This window comes from Opisthocomus hoazin, chromosome 3 (genome assembly GCF_030867145.1).
Source record: "Opisthocomus hoazin isolate bOpiHoa1 chromosome 3, bOpiHoa1.hap1, whole genome shotgun sequence".
NCBI lineage: Eukaryota > Metazoa > Chordata > Aves > Opisthocomiformes > Opisthocomidae > Opisthocomus > Opisthocomus hoazin.
In genome coordinates, this window is record NC_134416.1 from 1050365 (window position 1) to 1075032 (window position 24668).

At 57.8% G+C, this 24668-nt stretch overlaps 3 protein-coding genes across 6 annotated transcripts in view; 1 reads left to right on the plus strand and 2 right to left on the minus strand.

The window, feature by feature from the left end:
• Positions 1 to 118: 118 nt before the first annotated feature.
• LRRC14 (leucine rich repeat containing 14) lies at positions 119 to 3155 on the plus strand. 2 transcript variants are annotated; one of them, XM_075415421.1, is made up of 4 exons: positions 148 to 211; positions 1081 to 1407; positions 1521 to 2129; positions 2295 to 3155. In XM_075415421.1, the coding sequence occupies exons 2-4, from the start codon at positions 1094 to 1096 to the stop codon at positions 2851 to 2853; spliced, it is 1482 nt and encodes a 493-aa protein (XP_075271536.1). In that variant the 5' UTR covers positions 148 to 211; positions 1081 to 1093; the 3' UTR covers positions 2854 to 3155. The 2 variants fall into 2 exon arrangements, with proteins under 2 accessions (XP_075271535.1, XP_075271536.1); XM_075415420.1 differs by having other exon boundaries at positions 119 to 211; positions 1081 to 2129.
• On the minus strand, positions 2750 to 7536 carry C3H8orf82 (chromosome 3 C8orf82 homolog). Its single transcript, XM_075415423.1, has 3 exons — positions 7326 to 7536; positions 6168 to 6216; positions 2750 to 4093 (listed from the first exon to the last, which is right to left on the minus strand). Exons 1-3 carry the CDS (start codon positions 7452 to 7454, stop codon positions 3603 to 3605), a joined length of 669 nt encoding a protein of 222 aa, XP_075271538.1. The 5' UTR covers positions 7455 to 7536; the 3' UTR covers positions 2750 to 3602.
• A 5963-nt stretch (positions 7537 to 13499) lies between these two features.
• Positions 13500 to 24668, minus strand: part of ARHGAP39 (Rho GTPase activating protein 39) — a 173871-nt gene continuing 162702 nt past the window's right edge. For 2 of the 3 annotated variants that reach the window (XM_075415425.1, XM_075415424.1), the window contains 7 exons: positions 22483 to 23044; positions 20222 to 20314; positions 17734 to 17807; positions 14720 to 14919; positions 14178 to 14269; positions 13912 to 14081; positions 13500 to 13720 (listed from right to left, as the gene is read on the minus strand). In XM_075415425.1, coding sequence (XP_075271540.1) covers positions 13526 to 13720; positions 13912 to 14081; positions 14178 to 14269; positions 14720 to 14919; positions 17734 to 17807; positions 20222 to 20314; positions 22483 to 23044 — 1386 coding nt within the window. In that variant the 3' untranslated portion in view covers positions 13500 to 13525. The remainder of the gene's footprint in view (positions 13721 to 13911; positions 14082 to 14177; positions 14270 to 14719; positions 14920 to 17733; positions 17808 to 20221; positions 20315 to 22482; positions 23045 to 24668) is intronic. The other variant, XM_075415426.1, reaches the window with a different exon arrangement.

The following is a 24668-nucleotide window of genomic DNA, read 5'->3' on the forward strand; positions in this document are numbered from 1 at the left end:
GGGAACGAAGAACCAGACGACAGACAGCGGAAGCAACCAATGGGCGGGTGAAAAGCGAAGGGGTATTTGGGCCCGCCTTCCCCGGCGGAGCTCGCGTTCTGATTGGCTCGAAGGGGCCGCGCCGGGGTAGTCAACGCGCATGTCCGGAAGCGCGGCGGGAGCTGGAAAGCGGTGGGGTCCGGAGTGGAGCGGGGGGCTGCGGGCGCGCGCGGTGAGTGGGCGGGGTCATGGGGCCGCGGGGGGGGGGGGGGAGGGAGGGAGGGAGGGAGGGGGGGAGGGAGGTGAGTGGGGGGGGCTCTTTTGATGCGGGGGCTGAGTTGGGGCGGGGGGGGGGGGGGTCCCTGTGATGGGGGTCTGGGGGGAGGGTGTTCCTGTGGTGGGGGGGCTGGGTTAGGGGGGCCTTGGGGGGGGTCCCTGCGGTGGGGGGGCTGGGCTGGGGGGTTCTGGGGGGGCCCCTGTGATAGGGGGGTTGGGTTAGGGGGGCCCTAGGGGGGGTCCCTTTGATGAGGGACTGGATGGGGGGGGGATGTGGGGGGCCCCTGCGATGGGGGGGCTGCATTAGGGCGTTCTGTGGGGGGTCCTTGCGATGGGGGGGCTGAGTTGGGGGGGGTCTCTGTGATGGGGGGCTGGGTTAGGGGAGCCCTGGGGGGGGGGTCCCTGTGATGAGGGGCTGGGTTGGGGGGGTTCTAGGGGGGTCCCTTTGATAGGGGGGTCCCTGCAATGGGGGGGCTTTGCTAGGAACGGATGTGGGAGGTCCTTTTAATGGGGGGGGCTGGGTTGGGGGGGGTCCCTGTGACGGGGGGCTGGGTTAGGGGGGACGTGAGGGGTTCCCTGCGATGGGGGGGGCTGGGTTGGGGGGATGTGGGGGGGGTCACTGTAGTCAGGGGGGCTGGGTTGGGGGGTTCTGGGGGTCCCTGAGATGGGGGGAGCAGAGTTGGGGGGGGGGGGTTTCCCTGTGATGGGGGTGCTGGGTTGGGGGATTCCGGGGGGGGGTCCCTTTGCTGGGGGTCTGCGTCAGGGGCCGTGTGGGGCTCCCGGTGCTCCCCCCAACCTCCCCCCCCCCCCCCCCCCCCCCCGCAGCCCCCCCACCGCCATGCACTCCTTGGCCTTCCTCTGCGCCCGCCGCCTGGTCAGCCACCGCCCGGACCTCCGCCGCGCCCTCGCCCTCCTCCCCGCCGAGCTCTACCCCGTCCTCTTCCGCGCCGCCTTCCTCGACGGCCGCGTCCCGGCGCTGCGGGCGCTGGTGGGGACGTGGCCGTTCCCCGTCCTCAGCTTCCGGCGCCTCGTGGGTCACCGCCGCAGCTCGCTCCTCGCCGCCGAAGCCGCCAATCCCTGCGTCCAGGCCGTGCTCCTGGCCGTCGTGGCACAGCTCCGGCGGGCGCCGGACGAGCCCGCTCGCCACGCCAGGTGGGTGCCGGTGAGACGGGGGACAAAATGGCGGAGGGAGGAGGTTGGGGGGGGTTCGCCGCGCCGAGTCCCTCCCCGGCGTTTCGTTTCCCCACCGGTTTCTCCTCGCCCAGCGCGAGGCGGTGCTGCCTGCGGGTGCTGGACATGACAGGGCTCCAAGACGCCGACCACGGCCTGGAGTGGAAGAGCCTCTGGTCCGGCACGGTGGCGTTAGCCAAAGCCTGCTTGGAAATCTCCAAACACCGAACCCGCCGGCCGAACCGCGGCTCGGCGCGGCCGAACGCCGCCCCCGCCGCTCCGCCGCCCTTCGGCGTGGAGATCCGCGCCGACCTCTTCGTCAACGCCACCTCCTTCGGCGTTTTGCGTGACGCCCTCCGGGCCGCCGGTCCCCTCCGCCTCAAATGCCGCGATTTCCACGCCGAGGAGCTCTCCGCCGCCGGCACCGTCGATCTCCTGGAGTCGCTGGAGCCCGCCGGCGTGCGCCGCGTCGATCTGCGCTTCAACAACCTGGGGCTGCCGGGGCTCTGCGCCGTTTTGCCGCACCTCGCCAGGTTCCCCGACCTCCTCAGCCTCAAGCTGCCCTACAGCAACGTCGACGTCCGGCGCGCGCCGGCAGACGCCGGGCTGGGGCAGCTCGCCGCGCAGTTGGGCCGCTTGCCGGGCCTCAAGGAACTTGATTTGGGTTCTTCCAGGCTTTCGGGGAAACTGAGGCAGCTCCTCGGGTGAGTTTTTGGCCCCAGTGTGCCATTTTCACAGCGGTGGGGGGCGGATTCACCGATCCCGGCTGCGGTTCCTCCGGGGATCCGTCCCCACGCCGTCGTTCGCCGATTTAACCGGCGGTTTAGCGCGGCGTCGCCTCACGGCTCGCTCTTCCTCCTCCCCGGCAGCGACCTGCGGGCTCCCCTGGAGAGCCTGGAGCTGGCTTTTTGCCGCCTCCTCCCCGGCGACCTCGCTTTCCTCTGCCAAAGCCTCCACGCTCCGGCGCTGCGGAAACTGGATCTGAGCGGCCACGATTTTTCCGAGGAAAACCTTTCCCAACCGCTCCGGCGTCTCCTGGCGCGGAGCTCGGCGTCCCTCCGGCACCTGGACCTGATGGAGTGCCGGCTGACGGACGCTGGGCTGGAGGTTCTGCTGCCGGCGGTGCGGCGCTGCGCCCGGCTCCGCTGCCTGGGGCTTTTCGGCAACCCCCTCACCACGCCGGGACTCCAGACCTTGCTCCAGGAAACGGCGGCGTTGCCGGATTTACGCCTGGTGGTTTATCCGTATCCCGTGGATTGCTACAGCCGGGAGCGGCCCCGGCCGCCCTGCGACGACGCCGTGGACGAGGAGCGGTTCGCCGCGGCGAGCGCCGAGCTGCGCCGGATGCTGGTGAGCGCCGGCAGAGCCGACGTCGTCTGGACCACCAGCCTCTGCCGGCACGGCGCTCCCGACTGCTTCGACTTGTAGCTCCGGCGGAGCTCGGAGCCCTCGTCCCGCGCCGCGGCCTCGCCGCCGTCCCCTACCCCCTCCTTCCACCGCGTCACCGGGGACGGCGTGCCGATCGGCGATGAATTAACACCGGGAGACCGGTTAATAAATCGCTGCCGCTCGGCGGGTGCTGCGGTGATGGCAGAAGCTGGGACCGCGGCGCTGGTTACGGGTGGACCCCATGACAACGCCGCCATCCCCACAGCCCCGGGCGGGTGCTCGGCGCCGCGCGGTGAGGAGACGGCACAGCTCGGCCACGCCATTAAAGCTCTGTTTCTTTTTTTTTCTGGTTTTTTTCACACACTAACGGGGGGCCTGGCAGCACCCGCACCGCCCCGGCGAGCCGGCGCTGGGCTCTGCCGCCCGTTCTCCCATTGGCATGGGGGTGACGGGGACGGTTGTGGTGTTGCCGGCTGAGCCCCGGCACGGGATGACGGGGTCGGTTGCGGTGTCGCCGGCTCAGCCCCGGCATGAGGTGATGGGGATGGTTGTGGTGTTGCCGGCTGAGGGTTTTGGTGTCGCCGGCTGAGCCCCGGCACGGGATGACGGGGTCGGTTGCGGTGTCGCCGGCTCAGCCCCGGCATGAGGTGATGGGGATGGTTGCGGTGTTGCCGGCTCAGCCTGTGCCGTTGATGACGGGGATGGTTGTGGTGTTGCCGGCTGAGGGTTTTGGTGTCGCCGGCTCAGCCCTGGCACGGGGTGACGGGGACGGTTGCGGTGTCGCCGGCTCAGCCCCGGCACGGCACACCGGCTACACCCGCCGGTTCCCCGGCGCACCCCGCACCGCCGCCGCTCACCAACGGCAGCAACTCCCCGTCGAGCCGGTAGCGCCGTCCCTCCCAGACGAAATGCGTCGGGGGCCGCGCCACGCCCTCGCCGTACTCGAAGCAGGAGCTCCACTCCAACGCCAACGCCGAGCGCACCAAGCCCACGCCGCCCGCCGTGCCCGGTGCCGGGTGGTAGAGCCGCCCGTTTTCCGGCGACACCGCCAGGCTCTCCGGTCGGAAGGGCACGGCCAGGCGCTCACCGCCGCCGCAGAAGGAGAGCAGCCGGCCGGCGCCGGAGCCCGGCAGCAGCTGGGTGAAGACGATCGGCCGATCCTCGCACCGGAGAAAATTCCGCTCGCGGCCGCACGGCGAGAGGAAGGGGAATTCGGCCTCGTAGCGCCCGCTCCGGTTGGGCTCCAGGCGCTTGAAGAAGAAAGCCAGGAACGCCACGTCTGCCGGGAGGGTAATTAATGGGTAATTAACGGCGGGGAGGTCGGTTCGTTAAGGATAAGGTTGGGTTTTTGGAGGGGTTGGCGGAAGGAGGAGCGTTCGGTTCCGTCGCTGCCGGGAAGCGCAAGCGGGAATTCACCCGGCTCCTGCTCTTAATAATGAATGGGGGGGGGTTAGTGAATGGGGGGGGGGTTAGTGAATGGGGGGGGGGTTAGTGAATGGAGGGGGGGGGTTAGTGAATGGGGGGGGGTTAGTGAATGGGGGGGGTACTGAATGGGGGGGGTTAGTGAATGGGGGGGGTTAGTGAATGGGGGGGGTTAGTGAATGGGGGGGGTACTGAATGGGGGGGTTAGTGAATGGGGGGGTTAGTGAATGGGGGGGGTGTTAGTGAATGGAGGGGGGGGTTAGTGAACGGGGGGGGTTAGTGAACGGGGGGGGTTAGTGAACGGGGGGGGTTAGTGAATGGAGGGGGGTTAGCGAATGGAGGGGGATTAGCGAATGAGGAGGGGTTAGTGAATGGGGGGGGTTAGTGAATGGGGGGGGTTAGTGAATGGGGGGGGTTAGTGAATGGAGGGGGGTTAGTGAATGGAGGGGGATTAGTGAATGGGGGGGTTACTGAAAGGGGGGGGTTACTGAAAGGGGGGGGTTAGTGAATGGGGGGGGTGTTAGTGAATGGAGGGGGGGGTTAGTGAACGGGGGGGGTTAGTGAACGGGGGGGGTTAGTGAACGGGGGGGTTAGTGAATGGAGGGGGGTTAGCAAATGGAGGGGGATTAGCGAATGAGGGGGGGTTACTGAAAGGGGGGGTTACTGAAAGGGGGGGGTTAGTGAATGGGGGGGGTGTTAGTGAATGGAGGGGGGGGTTAGTGAATGGGGGGGGTTAGTGAACGGGGGGGGTTAGTGAACGGGGGGGGTTAGTGAATGGAGGGGGGTTAGCAAATGGAGGGGGATTAGCGAATGAGGGGGGGTTAGTGAATGGGGGGGGTTAGTGAATGGAGGGGGGTTAGCGAATGGAGGGGGATTAGTGAATGGGGGGGTTACTGAAAGGGGGGGGTTACTGAAAGGGGGGGGTTGCTGAATGGAGGGGGGGGTTGCTGAATGGAGGGGGGTTGCTGAATGGAGGGGGGGGTTAGTGAATGGAGGGGGGGGGTTAGTGAATGGGGGGGGTTAATATGCAAAGAATGGCCCTGTGGCTGTGTCGCCACCCGTAAAGGCGTCAGGGTGGGGGGGCGGCTCCGCTGCCGGGGGTTCGGCCCCCCCCCCCCGTTATGGATCAGAGACCAATTAAGGGTCGGATCCTGATTAAAGGCCGAGATGTTAATTAAGGATCGGATCCTAGTTAAGGATGGGGGGGGAGGTGCTGGTGAAGTGGGGGAGGGTTTGGAGGGGGTTTTGGGGGGGTGTTTGGGGTTTTGGTGGGGGTTTGGGTTCTTTTGCAGGGGGTTGGGTTTTTTGGGGGGGTTTCAGGGGAGGCTTGGGATTTTTGGGGGGGGGTTTGGGGGGGCTTGGGGTTTTTTGGGGCGATTTGGGGGGATTTTGGGGGGTTTGGGGTTTTTGGGGGGTCTTTGGGTTTTTTTGGGGGTTTCGGGGGGGCTTGGGATTTTTTTGGGGGGGTTTGGGAGGTTTGGGTTTTTTGCAGGGGTTTTGGGGGCGATTTGGGAGGTTTGGGGTTTTTGGGGGATCTTGGGTTTTTTTGGGGGGGTTTGGGGGTTTCGGGGGGCTTGGGGTTTTTTTGGGTGGTGTTGCGGGGGGGCTTGGGGTTTTTTTGGGGGTTTTGGGGGCTTGGGTTTTTTTGGGGGCAATTTGGGGGGTTTGGGATGTTTTGGGGGTCTTGGGTTTTTTGGGGGGGTCTGGAGTGGTTGAGGGGTTTTCTCTGTGGGGGTCAGGGAGGTTTGGGGTTTTTTTTGAGAGGGGTTGGGATGGTTGGGAGTGTGGGGTGGTTTTGGGGGGTTTTGGTGTTTTTTGGGGGGGTTGTTTTATTTTGGGGCACGGTGGGGATTTTTTGGGGAGGCTTTAGGGGGGTTGGGGGTTTTTTCTTTTGGGGGGGGGTTGGGGTTTTTTTGGGGGGGTCCCAGTACCTTTGAAGCAGGTGATGAAATTCTTGACCTTGGTGTCGTCCAGGAAAAGCTGTGGAAAAAAAAAACAGGAAAAGCCTCAAAACCCCGGCAGGTCCAGGGGCTCTCTGGGATCCTTTCGGGATCCGTCCTGGGCCCGTCTGGGATCTGCCTGGGATCCACTCGGGGTCTGGCCGGGATCCACCTGGGATCTGCTGTGGCTCCGTGTGGGATCTGTTCGGGATCTGGCCGGGCTCCACCTGGGATCTGGTCCGAGTCTGCCTGGGGTTTTTGGGGGGGATCTGTCTTGGATCTGTGGGGGATCTGTCTGGGATCTGACTGGGGTCTGTTCTGGATCCATTTAGGGTCTTTTGGGGGTCTGTTGGGGATCCATCTGGGATCTGTCCGGGATCTGTGCAGGTCCTATTTGGGATCTGTCTTGGATCTGTCTGGGATCCATGTGTGTTCTGTTCGGGATCCGTCTGGGATCTGTCTTGGGTCCACGTGGGATCTGTCTGGGGCCTGACTGGGATCCAACTGGGATCCATCCTGGGTCCATCTGGGATCTGTGTGGTATCCGCGTGGCTTCTGTTTGGGATCAGTTCTGGGTCCATGTGGGATTTGTCTGGGATCCTTTTGGGGTCCATCCTGGGTCCTTCTGGGATCCATGTGGGCTCTGTTTGGGTTCTGTCCAGGATCCATCCTGGGTCTGTCTGGGATCCATGTGGGATCTGTCTGGGGTCTGTTCTGGAACCGTCTGGGATCCTTTTGGGATCCATCCTGGATCTGTGTGGGCTCTATTTGGGATCTGTCCAGAATCCATCCTGGGTCTGTCCGGGATCCATCTCAGATCTGTCCGGGATCCGTGTGGGTTCTATTTGGGATCTGCCTTGGATCCATGTGGCATCTGTCTGGGGTCTGTTCTGGATCCTTCTGGGATCCATCCTGGGTCCATCTGGGATCTGACTGGGATCCTTTCAGGATCCATCGCGGGCCTATCCGGGCTCCTTTCGGGATCCTCCTGGGATCTGTCCTGGGTCGGGCCGGGCCCTGCCCTGGCTCCATTCGGGCTCTTTCTGATATCCGTCCGGGCTCCCCCCCACCCAAGGACGCCCTGTCCCGGGGCCGGGTCCCCCCGAGCCGGGTCCCCCCGAGCCGGGTCCCGGTCCCCGGTGCCGGTACCTGGCCCTGGTGATCGAGGTAGTAGAAGTACTCGCGGGTGCGCGGCCCCGCGCTCTGCCCCTGCCGGTACCCGGCCCCAGCCGCCCCGCTGGCCCCGGCCACGAACCGCAGCACCGGCGGCAGCCGCATCGCGACAGCGGGTCCGGCCCTCGATATCGAGCCCGACCCCCGACAGCGGGCCCGACCCCGGAAGTGGCCCCTGAGCCGGCCCCGGAAGTGGCCCCGGAAGCGGCCCGGGCCGGTCCGACGGAGGCACCGCTCCGGGCGGAGCCTGGGCCCGCCCCGTTACGCACCCACAGCGCCTATAGACACCCGGGCAGCCCCTATGGACATAGCCCCTATGGGCACCCAGAGCCCCTACAGCCCCCCCCGTGCAGCCCTATAGGAGCTCAGAGCCCCATAGACACCCACCCTGCCGACGGATACTTAGTGCCCCTATAGATACCCACACTGCCTATGGACACCCAGAGCCCCTATAGGTACCCACAGGCCCTATAGACATCTAGAGCCCCTATAGGCACCCATGCAGCCCTATAGGCATCCATACAGCCCCTATGGACATCCAAAGCCCCTATAGACACTCAGAGCCACTATAGATACCGACACCCCCTATAGACTTCCAGAGCCCCTATAGGCACCCACGCACCCTATAGATGCAGCCCCTATAGACACCCACACCACCTATGGTTACCCAGACCCCCTATAGACACCCAGACTGCCTACAGCTACCTAGTGCCCCTGTAGAGATCCAGAGCCCCTATAGATACCCACACCCCCTATAGACACCCAGAGCCCATATAGACACCCAGAGCCCCTATAGGCACCCATGCAGCCCTATGGACGCCCACACAGCCTATGGACACCCAGAGCCCCTGTAGACACCCGCACCACCTATGGACACCCGGAGGCCCTATGGACATGGCCCCTATAGACGCCCACGCTGCCTGTGGACACCCAGAGCCCCTGTAGGCACCCACTCAGCCCTATAGGCATCCAGAGCCCCTATAGGCACCCATGCAGCCCTATACACACAGCCCCTATAGATGCCCACGCTGCCTGTGGGCACCCAGAGCCCGTATAGGCACCCATGCAGCCCTATAGACAGAGCCCCTATACACACCCACACCACCTATGGCTACCCATACACCCTATAGACACCCAGAGCCCCTACAGATACCCACACCCCCTATAGGCATCCAGAGCCCCTATAGGCACCCATGCAGCCCTATAGACACCCCACTACCTATGGACACCCAGAGCCCCTATAGACACCCACTCAGCCCTATAGACACAGCCCCTATAGACACCCATACTGCCTATGGATGCCCACACCCCCTATAGGCATCCAGAGCCCCTATAGGCACCCATGCAGCCCTATAGACACAGCCCCTATAGACACCCACACTGCCTATGGACACCCAGAGCCCCTACAGACACCCATGCAGCCCTATAGAAACACCCGTACACCCCTATATATACCCTCGTGCACCCCCTGTGCACCCCTATATACACCCCCCCACTCCTATATGCACCCATATACCCCTATAGACACCTACGCACCCCGATAGATGCCCCTGCCCTGCCACAGGCACCCACCCACCCCTATAGACACCTGCACCCCTATAGATAGTCCCTATAGGCACCCACCTGGCCCTATAGACACTCACGTACCCCTACAGATACCCGAACCCCCTATAGACACCCACCCACACCCCTGTATAGACCCGTGTGCCCCTATAGACACCCATACAGCCCTATATCCACCCACGCAACCATTGTCCACCCTATAGACACTCATACCCTCCCCTGCACTCACGTATACAGACACCTATAGAGCCTGTATGGCCTGGGTGGGGGGGCCCCTATAGAGGCAGCCACCCATAGACACCCTATAGAGCCCCTATGGCATGGGTTGGGGGGTCTTTATAGAGGCAGCCACCCATAGACACCCTATAGAGGCCATATGACCTGGGTGAGGGGTCGCTATAGAGGCAGCCATCCATAGACACCCTATAGAGGCGCTATGGCACAGGCGGGGGGGTCCCTATAGAGACAACCACCCATATAGGCACCTACAGAGGCCGTATGGCCTGGGTGGGGGCGTTCCTATAGAGTGAGCCACCCATATAGACACTATAGAGGCCATATGGCATGGTAGGCTGTCCCTATAGAGGGAACCACCCATAGACACCCTATAGAGGCCCTATGGCCTGGGTGGGGGGTCCCTATGGAGGGAGCCACTCATATAGACCCTATAGAGGCAGTATAGCATGGGTGGGGGGTCCCTACAGAGGGAACACCATATAGAACCTAGAGAGGCCCTGTGCCCTGATTGAGGGGTCGCTATAGAGGCAGCCACCCCCATAGGCACCTATAGAGGCCGTATGGCCTGGGTGGGGCATCCTTATAGAGGGAACCACCCATTGACACCCTATAGAGGCCCTATGGCATGGGTGGGGGGGTCCCTATAGAGGCAGCCACCCATATACACTCTATAGAGGCCATATGGCATGGGTGGGGGGTCCCTATAGAGGCAGGCACCAATATAGACCCTATAGAGGCCCTGTGGCACGGGTGAGGGGACCCTATAGAGAGATTCACCCATAGACACCTATAGAGGCCATATGTCCTGGGTGAGGGGTCCCTATAGAGGGAACCCCATATAGACCCTATAGAGGCCATATGTCCTGGGTGAGGGGTCCCTATAGAGGCAGTCACACATATGCACCCTATAGAAGCTGTATCGCCTGGGTGGGGGGGGTCCCTATAGAGGGAACCACCCATAGACACCCTATAGACGTTGTATGGCTGGGGTGGGGGAGTCCCTATAGAGGCAGCCACCTATAGACACCCTATAGAGGCCCTATGGCATGGGTGGGGCATCCCTATAGAGGCAGACACCCATAGACAACCTATAGAGGCCCTATGGCACGCGTAGGGGGTCCCTATAGAAGCAGCCACCCATATACACCCTATAGAGACCCTATGGCATGGGTGGGGCTTGCCTTGACCCCTATAGATCTTACACGGCCCCTATATGGCCCTGCCCACCCCATGGGGCGCAGCCGGACCCTTGCGGCCACACCTATAGCCCCTCTGTGGCCTCCCCGCCCCGCCCCCCCCAAGCCTCCCAGCCCTCGATCCGCTCCAGAGTGAACGCGCAGCCGGGAGGCCCTGTCCATACGTCGCTTTATTCGCCGCGGCGCCGCGATACGTCCGCGCGCCCCAGTTACAGAGCTCGGCAGCCCTGGGGACCCCCCCCTTCCCCCCCCCAGCACCCCCTTGCCCCAAGGGGGGGGGGGTAGGGGCCCGGGGGCGGGTTTGTCCCTTTTTTATATATATATTTTTAATATTTTTCTCATTTTTCATAATAAATAAAACCTCGAGGCTAAAAACAAAAAAAAGGGGGGGGGGGAATGGGGGGAGGGGAGAGAAAAAATTAAAGAAAACCCCGAAATTAATGTCTAAAATTGGGAGGGGGGAAAAAAATTATTAATTGGAGGTGGAGGAAGTGGGGACCCCCCCGGGACCCCCTCTCCCCCACCCCCCCTGGGGACCCCCCTCCCCCATCCCCCCGGCGCTGGCAGTGAGCAGAGCTGGGAGGTAGTGCTGGGACCCCCCCACCCTGGGGACCCCCCACCCAGGGACCCCCCACCCACTCCAGGGAGCCCCCTCCCTCTGAGAGAAGCGAAAATCGGGGTGGGGGCTAATTCCGAACGTCCCTTCTGGATCTGTAGGGTCCGATGGGTGGCCCCCACACACCGTCGGTGGGGTGGGAGGTGGTGGGCGTCAGGATGGGGGCAGGAGAACCAGGAGGAGACGGTGGGTGCTGAGATGGGCCCAGCAGGACCTGGAGATGGTGGGTGCCAAGGTCAGGAGACGTTGGTGGGCACCAAGGTGGGTTGGGCAGGACCTGGAGATGGTGGGTGCCAAGGTCAGGAGACGTTGGTGGGCACCAAGGTGAGTTGGGCAGGACCTGGAGATGGTGGGTGCCAAGGTCAGGAGACGTTCGTGGGCACCAAGGTGGGTTGGGCAGGACCTGGAGGAGACAACAGGCACCAAGATGGGCCCAGTAGGACCAGGAGGAGATGGTGGGTGCCAAGATCAGGAGGAGTTGATGGGCACCAAGGTGGGCCAGCAGGACCTGGATATGGTGGGTGCCAAGGTTAGAAGGAGTTTGTGGGCACCAAGGTGGGTTGGGCAGGATCTGGAGGAGACAACAGGCACCAAGATGGGCCCAGCAGGACCAGGAGGTGGTGGGTGCTGAGATGGACCCAGCAGGACCAGCAGATGGTGGGTGCCAAGATCAGGAGGAGCTGGTAGGCACCCAGGTGGGTTGGGCAGGACCAGGAGGAGACCACAGGCACTAAGATGGGTGCAGAAGGACCAGGAGGTGACAGGTGCCAAGATGGGTTGGGCAGGCCCAGCAGATGACGGGTGCCAAGATGGGTTGGGCAGGACCTTGACCAGATGATGGGTGCCACGATATGTCCAGCGAGGTCAAGCAGAGGTGACGGACACCAAGATGAGTTTGACAGGACCAAGAGGCGATGGGTGCCAAGATGGGTTGGCCATGAACAGGAGGAGATGATGGGCACCAAGATGGGTGCAGGAGAAGCAGAAGGAAATGATGGGTGCCAAGATGGGTCCAGCAGGGTCAAGCAGAGATGATGGGCACGAAGAGAGTTCCAGCAGGAGGAGATGATGGGTGCCAAGATGGATCCAACAAGAGGATGTGGCAGGTGCTGTTTCCACCAGGGCCAAGTAGAGACGACAAGCACCAAGATGGGTTGAGCAGGACCAGCAGAAGATGACAGGCACCAAGATGGCTCCAGCATGAGCAGGAGGAGGTGATGGGTACCAAGATGTTTTGGGCAGCACCAAGCAGAGATGATGGACATCAAGATGGTTCCAGGAGAACGAGGAGGACACGGTGAGTGTCAAGATGGTTCCAGCAGGACCAGGAGGACATGACAGATGCCAAGATGTGTCCAGGAGGACCAAGCAGAGATTATGGGTGCCAACAGGGGTTGGGCAGGACCAGAAGATGATGGGTGTCAAGGTGGCTCTAGGAGGACCAAACAGAGATAATGGGTGCCAGGATGGGTTAGGCAGGACCAGCAGGAGATGCTGGGCACCAAGGTGGCACCAGGAGGACCAAGCAGAGATAACGGGTGCCAAGATGGGTTGGGCAGGACCAGGAGGAGATGCTGGGTGCCAAGGTGGCTCCAGGAGGACCAAACAGAGATTACGGGTGCCAAGATGCGTTGGACAGGACCAGGAGGAGATGCTGGGTGCCAAGGTGGCTCCAGGAGGACCAAGCAGAGATTACGGGTGTCAGCATGGGTCTTTCAAGGTCAGGAGCAGATGATGGGTCCTGTGCTGGATCCAGCAGGGCCAAGCAGATGTGGTGGGTGCTGAGACAGGTCCCTTGGTGTCCGGTGGTGCTGATGGGTGCCGAGATGGGTCTGGTGTGCTACCAGGGATGGGCACCATGCCACACGCAGGCAGTGACCTGGCTGATCAGCTCCTCCAGCACCCCAGAGTGGGCAACCAGCCATGGTGAGCCACCCAGGGCCCGGCAGCTCCCAAAGGGACCCCCAGTACCCACGCACCCACCCTCGGGTGCAACCAGCTCCACCACGGGATGCACCCCGGTTGTGCCTGTGGTCTTCCTCCCTGTGGGCTGGGGTTCTCCTGGCACCAGGACAGTCATCACTCTGGTCCCCGATGTGCCACGTTCTCCGTGTGCTCGACGCCTGCTCAGCTCAGCACCGGTGGCTTCTCCCAGCTCTGGAGGTGCGCCCTGCCCCACGGCCACCCCACGGTCAGCCATAGCCTGACCCAACCCAAACGGAGCTGTGGAGGGACCTGTTCGACTCCCACCCATGGCCACGCAGGACACTCGCCCGTCCCCAGGGAGCCGGGATGCTCCTCGCCCGCTCCACCGGTGCTGCCGTCCCTGGGGACCCCCAAAGCGGCCGCTCCCTCTGGCCGGTGAAGAGGTGGGCAGTGGGATGGCCAGAAGGTTGGGATGACACATGGGGACCAGTCCCGTGTCCCACCGGAGGACAGAGATAGGTGCCGGTGGGGACGAGCCACCCAGCACCCTCCTTCTGCGGGGTCCAGCTTGTGCTCCTCGGGCCAGAAGGGTGGGTAGGGAGGGGGGACTCAGGGTGGGGGGAACGCGGTGGCGGCTGCTATAGGACGCCCTCCATGAAGCTGGTGTCGAGGTGCTGGATGAGCACCCGGATGAAGGACATCTCCTTGCGGGTGTTCTCGAAGATGATCCGCGGGTCGTCCGACTGGCAGCGCAGGCAGTTGGGGGCCATCACCATGGCCAGGTTATTGACGTCCATCTTGGTGACGGCCACGTTGGCCGGCTGCACAAACACCTGGAGGAAGGGGAGAAAGGAGGCAGTGATGGGGTGGTGAGACCGCGTGGACCTCCCGGTTCTTGGGTGAGATGGAGACCACCACGTGGGGTGACCTCACAGCAACTTGGGGAAACCCAAAGCCACCTCAGGAAGAGACAACCAGGCTGGGAGGTGGCCCCAGGTGGGACACCGGAAGGTCCCCTCCGTACCTGTAGGAAGCGGATGAGGTAGCACAGCACCATTTTGTTGATCCTGGGCAGAGAGTGGACGACAGCGATGGCCGCCTCGGGGTTCTCGTAGTGGGTGATGCACTGCTCGTAAAATTCGTGGGGGATCAGCGGCTCCTCCAGCTCTCGGTACCAGAGCTTCAGCAGGGAGGCTGAAGACGGGGAGGAGGGGAGAAGATGGGGAAATGTGAGAACCTGGTGGGTGGAGGGCCTGATTCTGTACCCCACATGGCACCCCGGGGTCCTACCGGGAACGTGGGGGTCCTCCAAGCCAGTGGGGATCTTCCACTGGTCCACCTGCAGCTTGAGCGCGTTGACCTCGTCGATGTCACCGGGGACTCTGCAGGGGGAAAAGACGTCGGTCTCCAAGCAAGAGATGGGGACCCACCTGCCTAGCACCCCCCTCCGGGCTTTGGGGTTCCCTAGGTGCACGTGGAGCTCAAGGAGACCCAAGAGAGGACATCAGCTGGGGATGGAGCCATTTTGGGACCTGACTGGTGTCCCATAGGGACCTGCTGTGATGTGGGGCCAGGGGTTGTGTGCAGACCCCAAGACCCCGACATGACTCTGGTGGGTACCAGAGAACGAGTGTGACCCTGCTGTGGCCTTGGGGTGACCCCCCCCTGGCCTTGGGGCAAGGAGAAGTTGGGGGGCTGCTCTCTGCCCTGTGTGAGGAGAAAGCCACCCATGGGGACACGTAACGAGGTGCTTCATTATGGCTTCCCCCATGAGAAGGTCCAGATGGCCACCGTCCCGGGGGGGGTCTCCCTGCAGCCATAGGTGGCTTTACCTGAAGATGCCCTCGGTCTGGTCCCCGTTGAGGGCCAGGACCTCCTCGGAGAGGCGGGTTTGCACCCAGGGCAGCTGCCGGTCGGGGTACCGCTCCTTCTGCATGTTGATGATGTCCTGCAGGGAGCTGCCGAACATGGAAGGGTTGAAGACGGCGTTCTTGGCATGGCGGATCTCCTCGATGTTCGGCTTCTTCAGGCCCTGTGAGAGACAAGAGAGGCCACCGGCGCCGTCAGGAGCTGTTGTTGGCATCACCGCAGCCGGGATGGGCATGTGGGGTCCTGGTCAACACCAGCACCCCATGGCTGAGCGCCAGGGCTGGTTGAGATGCATCCAGAGCCCATCGCATGGGAGATGGACATGGACAGCTGATGGAGGCACGGATGGACCTGGACAGCAGATGGAGCCATGGATGGACCTGGACAGCGGATGGAGCCATGGATGAACTCCAGCCAACCTGGCCAAGGTCTCCGGTGGCACCGCGTGCCAGAAGCAGATGCCTCCACACAGTGTCTTGACTTGAAAGTGAATCCAGCCCTGGGGAGTCTCCCCACGGTGCTTGGTAGGACGCCCAAGCTCTGCTGCGGGGCTATGTCCGTGCTGGAGCATCTACACCAGCGTAGGGAGGAGGACGAGCCATGGCTCTGGGATGCTTCTGGAAAGCAGAGCACCGGCACCAGGGTTGGTTTATCCGTGGTGGCACCAGCACTGGATCCTGCGTGGCGTGGGGCCAGAGGAAACATCTGGGTTCGCTCTCCGCCTGGGCTGGTGGGTTGGTCACAGGAGGTGACGCCACACAGGAGATGTGTGTGGCCATGGCGGGATGCCGAAGGCGAGGGATGCAGCAGATGTGTGCATGGCAGGGTGTGGAAGAGGAGATGGAGGAGATGGACATGTGTGGTGGGAAACAGAAGGAGATGGATGCAGTGGATATACGCGTGATGGGTGCAGAAGAGGAGATGGATGTGGTGGACATGTGTGTGGTGGGACATGGAAGAGGAGATGGAGGCAATGGACGTGTGTGGTGAGATGCAGAAGGGTTGGATGCAGTGGGCATGGTGGGATGCAGAAGGGATGGAACTCAGGGACATGGGCGTGGTGGGATGCAGAAGAGAAGATGGACACAGGGACATGGGCATGGTGGGATGCAGAAGACATGGACGCAGTGGACATGTGCATGGTGGGATGCGAAGAAGAGGAGACAGACACAGTGGACGTGTGTGTGGTGGGATGCAGAAGAGGAGATGGATGCAGGGGTATGGGTGTGGTGGGCTGCAGAAGAGATGGACACAGTGGACATGTTTGTGGTGAGATGCAGAAGAGATGGAGGCAGGGACATGGGCATGGTGGGATGCAGCAGAGATGGACACAGGGACATGGGTATGGTGGGATGCAGAAGGGATGGAACTAAGGTCCACATGAATGGTGGGATGCAGAAGAGGAGATGGATAGAGCGGATGTGTGGTGGGATGCAGAAGAGATGGACGCAGTGGACATGTTTGTGGTGGGATGCAGAAGGGATGGAACTCGGGGACATGGGCGTGGTGGGCTGCAGAAGGGATGGACGCAGTGGACATGTTTGTGGTGGGATGCAGAAGGGAAGGACGCAAGCACATGTGCATGGTGGGGTGCAGAAGAGGAGATGGACACAGTGGATGTGTGTGGTGGGACGCAGAAGGGATGGAACTCAGGTCCAAATGCATGGTGGGATGCAGAAGAGGAGATGGATGGAGTGGACATGTGCATGGTGGGATGCAGAAGAGACGGATGCAGGGACATGTTTGTGGTGGGATGCAGAAGGGATGGAACTGAGGCACATGGGTGTGGTGGGATGCAGAAGAGGAGGTGGACACAGGGACATGGGCATGGTGAGCTGCAGAAGAGATGGACACAGAGACATGGGAATGGTGGGATGGTGGGATGCAGAGGAGGAGATGGATGCAGTGGACGTGTGCGTTGTGGGATGCAGAAGGGATGGAACTGAGGCACATGGGTGTGGTGGCATGCAGAAGAGGAGATGGATACATTGGACATGTTTGTGGTGGGATGCAGAAGAGATGGATGCAAGGACATGTGCATGGTGGGATGCAGAAGGGATGGATGCAGTGGACATGGGTGTGGTGGGATGCAGAAGAGATGGACACAGGGACATAGGTATGGTGGAACGCAGAAGAGGAGATGGACGCAGGTACATGGACGTGGTGGGATGCAGAAGAGGAGATGGACACAGTGGATGTGTGTGGTGGGACGCAGAAGGGATGGAACTCAGGTCCAAATGCATGGTGGGATACAGAAGAGGTGGACACAGGGACATGGGTATAGTGGGATGCAGAAGAGGAGATGGACGCAGGCACATGGACATGGTGGGATGCAGAAGAGATGGATGCAGGGACATGGGTATGGTGGGCTGCAGAAGAGGAGATGGACGCAGGGACATGGACATGGTGGCATGCAGAAGAAGAGATGGACACAGCTCCCTGACAGCAGGATCCGGCCCAGCGCCTCCCCTCCAGACAGAGCTGACGATGGAAGTAGCCACCCTGGCCGTGCCTTGAGCCGTGGTGACGGCGACCCAGGAGGAGCAGGGGGCCAGCAGCACAGCCCCCCTGGAAGCTGGGGAGATGGGAGCTGCTGGAGCATCCCTCTCAATCCTCCACATGCTTTTGCTCCAGCGCTTGGCTCCCAGGATCATTTCCTTCATCCCCATGGGATCCTTTGGTGATGGGTAGGTTTGGGAGGGACCTGGTGGACCCCCAGAAGGACCTGATGGACCCAAAGGACCCCAGGAGGACCCCAGAGGGGATGCAGTGATGGGCAAACCACGCTGGAGATGCCCGGAACGTCCTCACCATGGGTCTGGCACAAGCTGCCGCGCTGTTTCCAACGCTCTCCAGCTTCATCCCTCCTCCTCCTCCTCCAGACCCCATCCCCAGTCCCCAGCAGCCCCTTCGGTGCTCCCGGCCGGGGGTGGCTGCCCACTGTCGCCCCTCCCCATGCCCAACGGTTGGGTGATACCTTCTTGGCTCCCGTCAGAGCCGCCTTCTGCAGCTTGTTGTAGCAGTACTTGGCGTAAGTGCTTATCGCCACCCCTGCAAGAGAGAAGAAAGATTGGGGTGGGGGTCAGCTCTAGGTGGTGGGAGGGTCGTGGGGGGTGGGGGTCTGTCCCTTGCCATGGGGCTGAAGCTCATCGCAGCTCCAGGAGGGTGGCAGGGTCCCCCCTGGGATGCGGGGCAGCACCGGTGCCGCTCCATCACCGCTCCCGGCGGAGGGTTGAGGAGGAAGAGGTCACCCCACCTTGCAGGGGGTCACCCCACAGGTCAACCCGCTCCCCAAGAGCCTCAGACCTTGGAGAAGTCACGTCCTCATACCCACCTAACGTGGAGCCTTGGAGCCCTCTCAGCTCCATCCTCCATCTGTCGCGGTGGATTTCTCACCTGTCCCTGTCCTGCCCCACACCATCCATCCTCTCCTGATGCCACCACTTCCGCCCTCACCCCTCTCTGCACCAGATGTCCCCTCCTCCTGATGGCCTTCAAGAAGGAGCTGGCGCCCTCAACCCTTGGCGCATCCCCGAGCGGCCAACGGGCTCATCCCAAGGGAGATGCTCCAGCATGGCGCAGCCGGGAGCCCGGTGCTACCTTCTGGACCACCCCAGAAGATGCCGGTGGCCCCCATAAATTCTTCCGAGAGCCTAAAAATGGGCAAATCGGAGAAAAAAATCCCACCATCTGGGACCTTCTCTCCTCCAGTGGCCGGTCCTGCTGTCAGTGCGGCTTTTGTGATGCTGGAGCCGCGCGGCACGCCGGGGAGAATGGACCAGGAGCTCAAAATGTGCTTTTTCTCTTTAATATTGGTGCAAAAGAGGGGAAAAAAAGGGCTCCTGGAGAAGAGCCGGCGGCCGCTCGCCGTCCTGCCCCGGCGCCGTTGACCTCTGAGGGTTCCCCCGATGGTTTTGGGGCGCGGTCAACGCTCCGAGGGGGCTGCCGGACGCCGGGGGTGGGTCTGGAGCCCGGCAAACTCCCCAAACCCAGCGGGATGCCGGGAAAAGGGGCGCATCCCGCCGGAGCCCCCCGACACCGGCGGCGGCACCGAGGGTGCTGGTGCCCACCGCGGGGTCCTCGAACCCATCAGCGCCTTCCGAGTGGCTCCGCAGGACTCAGTTCCTGCCCTTCCCCCCTCCTTCATTGCCGCTGAATTTATGTATCTATAGATATTCATCGATAATGTTATAAATATTATATACTTATCGATAACATTATAATGTTAGATATTGATCTATAACATTATATATAATGTTACATTATTATATAACATATATAACATATAACATAATATATAATATAAAATAATATATAACATTATATATAATATATATTTGTACACGATATAATATTATATAATATTATAAAATCTTGTATTTTACATAAATCTTATGTATTCATAGACAGAATTATATACAACATTATATATTTACCAATAACTATATAATATTATATATTTTTAAATGATATTATCTCAGTAACATTATATAATATTATATTTTATATAAATATTATATGCTTGTAGATAAAATAATATATAACTCTGTATATTTATCCATAACACTGTAAATAATATATACTTGTATGGTCTTTATATTATTTACCTAATAGCATATAATATTATATTTATGTAAAATATTATGTATTTAATTATATAATTATATATCAGATTATATATTTAATGATATAATTATCTATAAGATTATATATTTATCCATAACATCATATATAATATTATATATTTGAACAGTATTTCTATTCTTTATCCAATAGGATGGAATGTTGTATTTCTGTATTATATATAATGCTGTAAATATATATAATATTATATATATTATATATATAATTATAATATATAATGTAGATAATGTTATATATATTACATATATAATTATAATATAATATATAATTATAATATAATATATAATTACATATATTTTATATATAATGTTATATATAATATTCTACATTTATATATTATATTGCTTTATGACATAGTTATACTATTCATATTCGTATTAAATATTACATATTTAATTTAAGGCATTATATAGAATATATGTACCATTAGAAATATATTTAGGCAAATACTTATTAATATAATAATAATATATTAATATATTCGTAATATATTAATATAAAATTGATAGAAATGCAAATATGTATTTATAGAACTGTATTTCTCTATCTGCGACATTATGTCTAACATCTAAAAATCTAGACCATGGCCGATAATATGATTTTCTTGGTTATTTTTTCTAATTTACGGTTATTTTTCCTGGCGTGATGTCACTTCCCCTCCCCTAACGCTGCGTGACGCCATTTTGCCCCCACCCCGGGGGGTCCCCTGTCGTCCCCCCCCCTCGCCCAGCCCCTCGGTGCGGGCCGTGGGGGGCAGCGGGGGAGGCGGGGGCCGGGGCGAGCAGAGCGAAGCCCCACGGGAGCGGCGACACGGCCCCTACCATCGTGCTCCTCGATATGGGGCTTGGGTTTCTTTCGCAATTTGGATTTCTTCTTATTGGTCCTTTCCAGGAGCTCTTTAATGTGCTGGGTCACTGGGAAACAAACAAAGCGATGAAGACATGGGAACGGAACGGCAGGGGAAAACGAGAACAGAAATCAAAACGGAAATCGAAACCAAAAGGGAAGCGAAAATAGACATGGAAATCAGACAAAAATCGGAATGAAAAAAAAATGGAATGGAACGAAAATAAAATACTAAAAATGAAAATGAAAATGAAAAAGAAAATTAAAATAAAAATAATAAAATAAAAAAGTAAAATAAAAAATGAAAATAAAATAAAAATAGAAATGAAAAGGAAAATGAAACTGAAAATAAATGAAAATGAAAAGAAAATTAAAATAAATGAAAATTAAAAAGATGAAATAAAATAAAAAAATGAAAATGAAAATAAATTTGAAAATAAAAGAAAACAATAAATGTAATGAAAATAAAAAATAAATAAAATGAAAAAGAAAATCTAAAAAAGAAAAGAAAATTAAAAATGAAAATGAAAATAATAAGACAAAAATGGAATTAATAAAATGAAAAAGTGAAATAAAAAATAAAAATAAAATAAAAATAGAAATTAGGAGGAAAATGAAACTGAAAATAAATGAAAATGAAAATGAAAGAAAAGCAAAATAAAAATGAAAAGAAAATTAAAATAAAAAGGAAAATAAAATAAAAAATTAAAATGAAAATAAATTTGAAAATAAAAATAAACAAATTGAAAATGAAAATTTTAAAAAGAAAATGAAAATAAAATGAAAATGAAAATTAAAAAAAAAAGAAAATGAAAATGAAATGAAAATGAAAAAAAAACCAAAATGAAAATGAAATAGAACTACCAATAAAATTAAAAATAACAATGAAAATGAAAACAAAGGATGAACCCAGTCGGGTGCCGGCGGGCGGGGCCGGGTGCCGGCGCAGAGCTGAGCGCTGGTGGCTGCTGAAGGGGCGCGGGCGCTGGTTCTCTCCGCCGAATCCAGCGTGAGCGCGGTGCTGGTGACGACGTGAGCTGGACACCTCTGCTGCGGGCGGCCGGGGGCACGCGGGCAGCCCCGGCTGTGCCGCGACGGCGGGGTCTCAAGGCCCGGTGGTACCAACCTGTGTGCCAGGCCCAGCCCATCCCACCGGCACTGCACCTCCTGTCCGTGCTGTGCCGTGCCGTGCCGTGTCGTGCTGTGCCGCCGCCCTCGGGGACGCTCCTGCCCACGGGGGCTTTCTCCACCACCCTACAGCTTCCCCCGTGGCCACCTCGGTTGGGTTCATCTCCTCTTCTCCCCAAGCTGGGCAGCTCCACCACGGCTCCACATGACGCCCGTTGCCCTCCCACCTCCCGGCTTGGTCCCCGGGGAGCCGAAGGGCGCCCGAAACCAGGGTGATTCGGGCTCCAACTCCCACGGCTGTTTGGCCAACAGTGACAATCTGGGACCTCCCCCGTTTCTACCTCAGCCACCGCCGACTGCGAGATGGCACCAACCCATGGGACATGGGGACGCTCAACCCTCCAGCTGTGCCGTGGGTGGCCGGCTGGCAGTGTCCCCTCCCACCAGACTCAGGGCAGGCACCGGTGATCCTTGTGCCTCTGCCAAACCAGATCCCATCACCTGCGAGCTGGCACCAGCTGTGAAGGAGAGCGGATGCCCAAGCCCGGGACTGGAGAGGGGCTCCTACGACTCCCACTCATTTTGGGGGCAAATAGCCAAAATTTATGTCTCTTCTGTCTGCTGCAACCAAAAACCACGTTGGGAGCAGGGAGTCAAGCTGGCTCCCCTTCCAGCATGGTGCTTTCTTGACCGAAAGCTACTTGAGATACCAGAAGAAACACCTGGAGATGGTGAAATCACAGGACCACAGAATGGTTTGGGTTGGACGGGACCTCTGTAGGTGCCCTCACTGGCCCAGGAGAAGTCCTGGCATCTCTCGCTTATGGCCACCCTTGCTGGAGGTGATGCTGAGCCTGCAGCAAAGGTGTCAAAGCTCATTTCGTGGTTGGGGCTCACGCTGGATTTCCGTGTGCCGGGGAGGAAAGGCCGGCGGTGGAGACACCACCGCGCTTGCTGTGGCTCCGGGAGGGCCATTGGGTGAGTTCCTCACCCACCTTTCAACACGGAGACTCATCGATGCCAAAGGGAAAGGAACAAACTAATAATAAATAAGCAAGTTGCAGCATCTGCAGTGGCCAAAGCCACCAGGCGGTGGCTTCTCACTTACCTTTGGTGTCATTCACCGGATCCATGTGCCTGTAAATGTATCCTTCTAGGTAGGAATGAAATTTGGGAGTGGGTGGGAAAAAGGCCAAACAAATGGCCATGAGCTCCCAGCCCCGGGCCAGGCTCTCGTAACGGAAGTTCTCAGTGGTCTGCCGGCACAGCTGGATGTAGAGCTCGTCTCTCAGACCCTGCATGCTCCAGCCTTTGGTGGCGATCTCCAAGGCCACGTTGAGCTGGTCCGTCTTGGCCCGCCGGTCCCCCATGTACATCTGAATCAGTTTAAATATCTCGCACGCCTCTTTCTTGACGTTGCGGTCGTTGGTCATGATCATGGGTTTCTTGATGGACTCGCTGCTCCAGGCCAGCATGTTGGCGATGGACACCTTCCTGCGGAAGAGCCCTTGGGTGTGCTTGTTGAAGTGCTTGGAGGCCCAGTTCTCAATGTCCGTCTCTGAGGAGGGCTTCCGCAGGTTGAAGGTGGGGAAGACACAGCTGGCGCTAGGCATCATGTTCCTGGTCTGTCTGCTGCTCTCGAACTGGGCGCAGGCACCGAGATCCTCGGACTAGGAGACAACGGCCAGACAAATCAATGTTACCCACAGCATGGCCACAATGCCAAATCAACCAACCAACCAACCAACCAACCAATCAACCAACCACCCACCCACCAAAACAACCACCCACTCACCCACCAGAACAACCAACAAATCAACCACCCAACAAACAAGTAACCACCCACCCAACCACCCAACCAACCTACCAACCAACCAACAAACCAAACACACAACAAATCAACCACCTAATGAATGAACTAACCAACCGACCACCCAACAAACCAACCAACCACCCAACCACTGAAGCAAGCAAGCAAGCAAGCAACCAACGAACAAACGAACCAATGAATGAACCAACCAGCAAATCAACCACCCAACCACCCAACCACTGAAAAAACCAACCAACCAACCAACGAACAAACCAACCAACCAACCAACAAACCAACCACACAACAGGTCAACCAACCACACAACAAATCAACCAACCACACAACAAATCAACAACATAATGAATGAACCAACCAACCAACCAACCAACCACTGAAGCAACCAACCAACCAACCAACCACCGAACAAACCAATGAACGAACGAATGAACCAACCAATGAACCACTGAACAAACCACCCACACAACAAACCAGCCAACCACGCAACAAACCAACCAATCAAGCAACCACACAACAAACCAACCAACCAAGCAACCAACCACTGAACAAACCAACGAATGAACAAATGAATGAACCAACCAACCAATGAACTAACCAATCAGCAAACCAACCAACCAACCAACAACTACTGACGCAATGAACCAACCAACCAACCCCCGAACAAACCAATGAATGAACGAATGAATGAACCAACCAACCAACCAATCAACCAATGAACAAACCAATCAACCAACAAACCAACCACATAATGAACGAACAAATGAATCAACCAACAAAACCAACCAACCAACCAACCAACCACCGAAAAAAACAACGAATGAACGAATGAACGAATAAACCAACCAACCAATCAACCAATGAACAAACCAATCAACCAACAAACCAACCAACCACCCAACAAACCAGCCACATAACGAACGAACGAACAGACCAACCAATCAACCAACCAACCACCCAACAAACCAGCCACATAACGAACGAACGAACAGACCAACCAACCAACCAACCAACCAACCGTCGCAGAATCGAGAGGTCGCCCCACGCTCGCACCAGAAGGTACGTCCTCTCCAAGGAGCTGCTCCTCAATCCCATCATGGGCAAGTGGAGCTGGTCTGGTGCCAGTGGCCAAGGTGGGTCATGGCACCAGATGGCATCAGGAGGGAGAGCACTAGTGGGGACAAGCAAAGCCACCCAAAAGCCGACCTGGCATCTGGGACCCCAGTCACTGAGGCTTTGCAGTCATGGACAGAAGAAGCTGGTGGCTGTCAATAACTTGGGGGAAGCAGAGGGCTTTGAGCCCCGTCGGTCCTTTGGGCACACCGGGGCGAGGACACACTCACGTGTAACCAGCCCCCCAGATAACCCCCTCTCCCCAGAGCCACGTTCAAGCATCGTTCTCCAGCCACATAGCCAGCAGGAGGCTGGTGGCTCCTCCAAACCATGAGCAAAATGGATGTTGTCTTCAT

Coding starts and splice junctions, on each gene's coding strand:
- LRRC14 (XM_075415420.1), top strand. CDS start 140: ATGTCCGGAAGCGCGGCGGGAGCTGGAAAGCGGTGGGGTCCGGAGTGG. Junction 212..1,080: donor GGGGGCTGCGGGCGCGCGCG/GTGAGTGGGCGG, acceptor CCCCCCCCGCAG/CCCCCCCACCGCCATGCACT. Junction 2,130..2,294: donor AAACTGAGGCAGCTCCTCGG/GTGAGTTTTTGG, acceptor CCTCCCCGGCAG/CGACCTGCGGGCTCCCCTGG.
- C3H8orf82 (XM_075415423.1), bottom strand. CDS start 7,454: ATGCGGCTGCCGCCGGTGCTGCGGTTCGTGGCCGGGGCCAGCGGGGCG. Junction 6,217..7,325: donor ACCTCGATCACCAGGGCCAG/GTACCGGCACCG, acceptor TTTTTTCCACAG/CTTTTCCTGGACGACACCAA. Junction 4,094..6,167: donor TTTCATCACCTGCTTCAAAG/GTACTGGGACCC, acceptor CCCTCCCGGCAG/ACGTGGCGTTCCTGGCTTTC.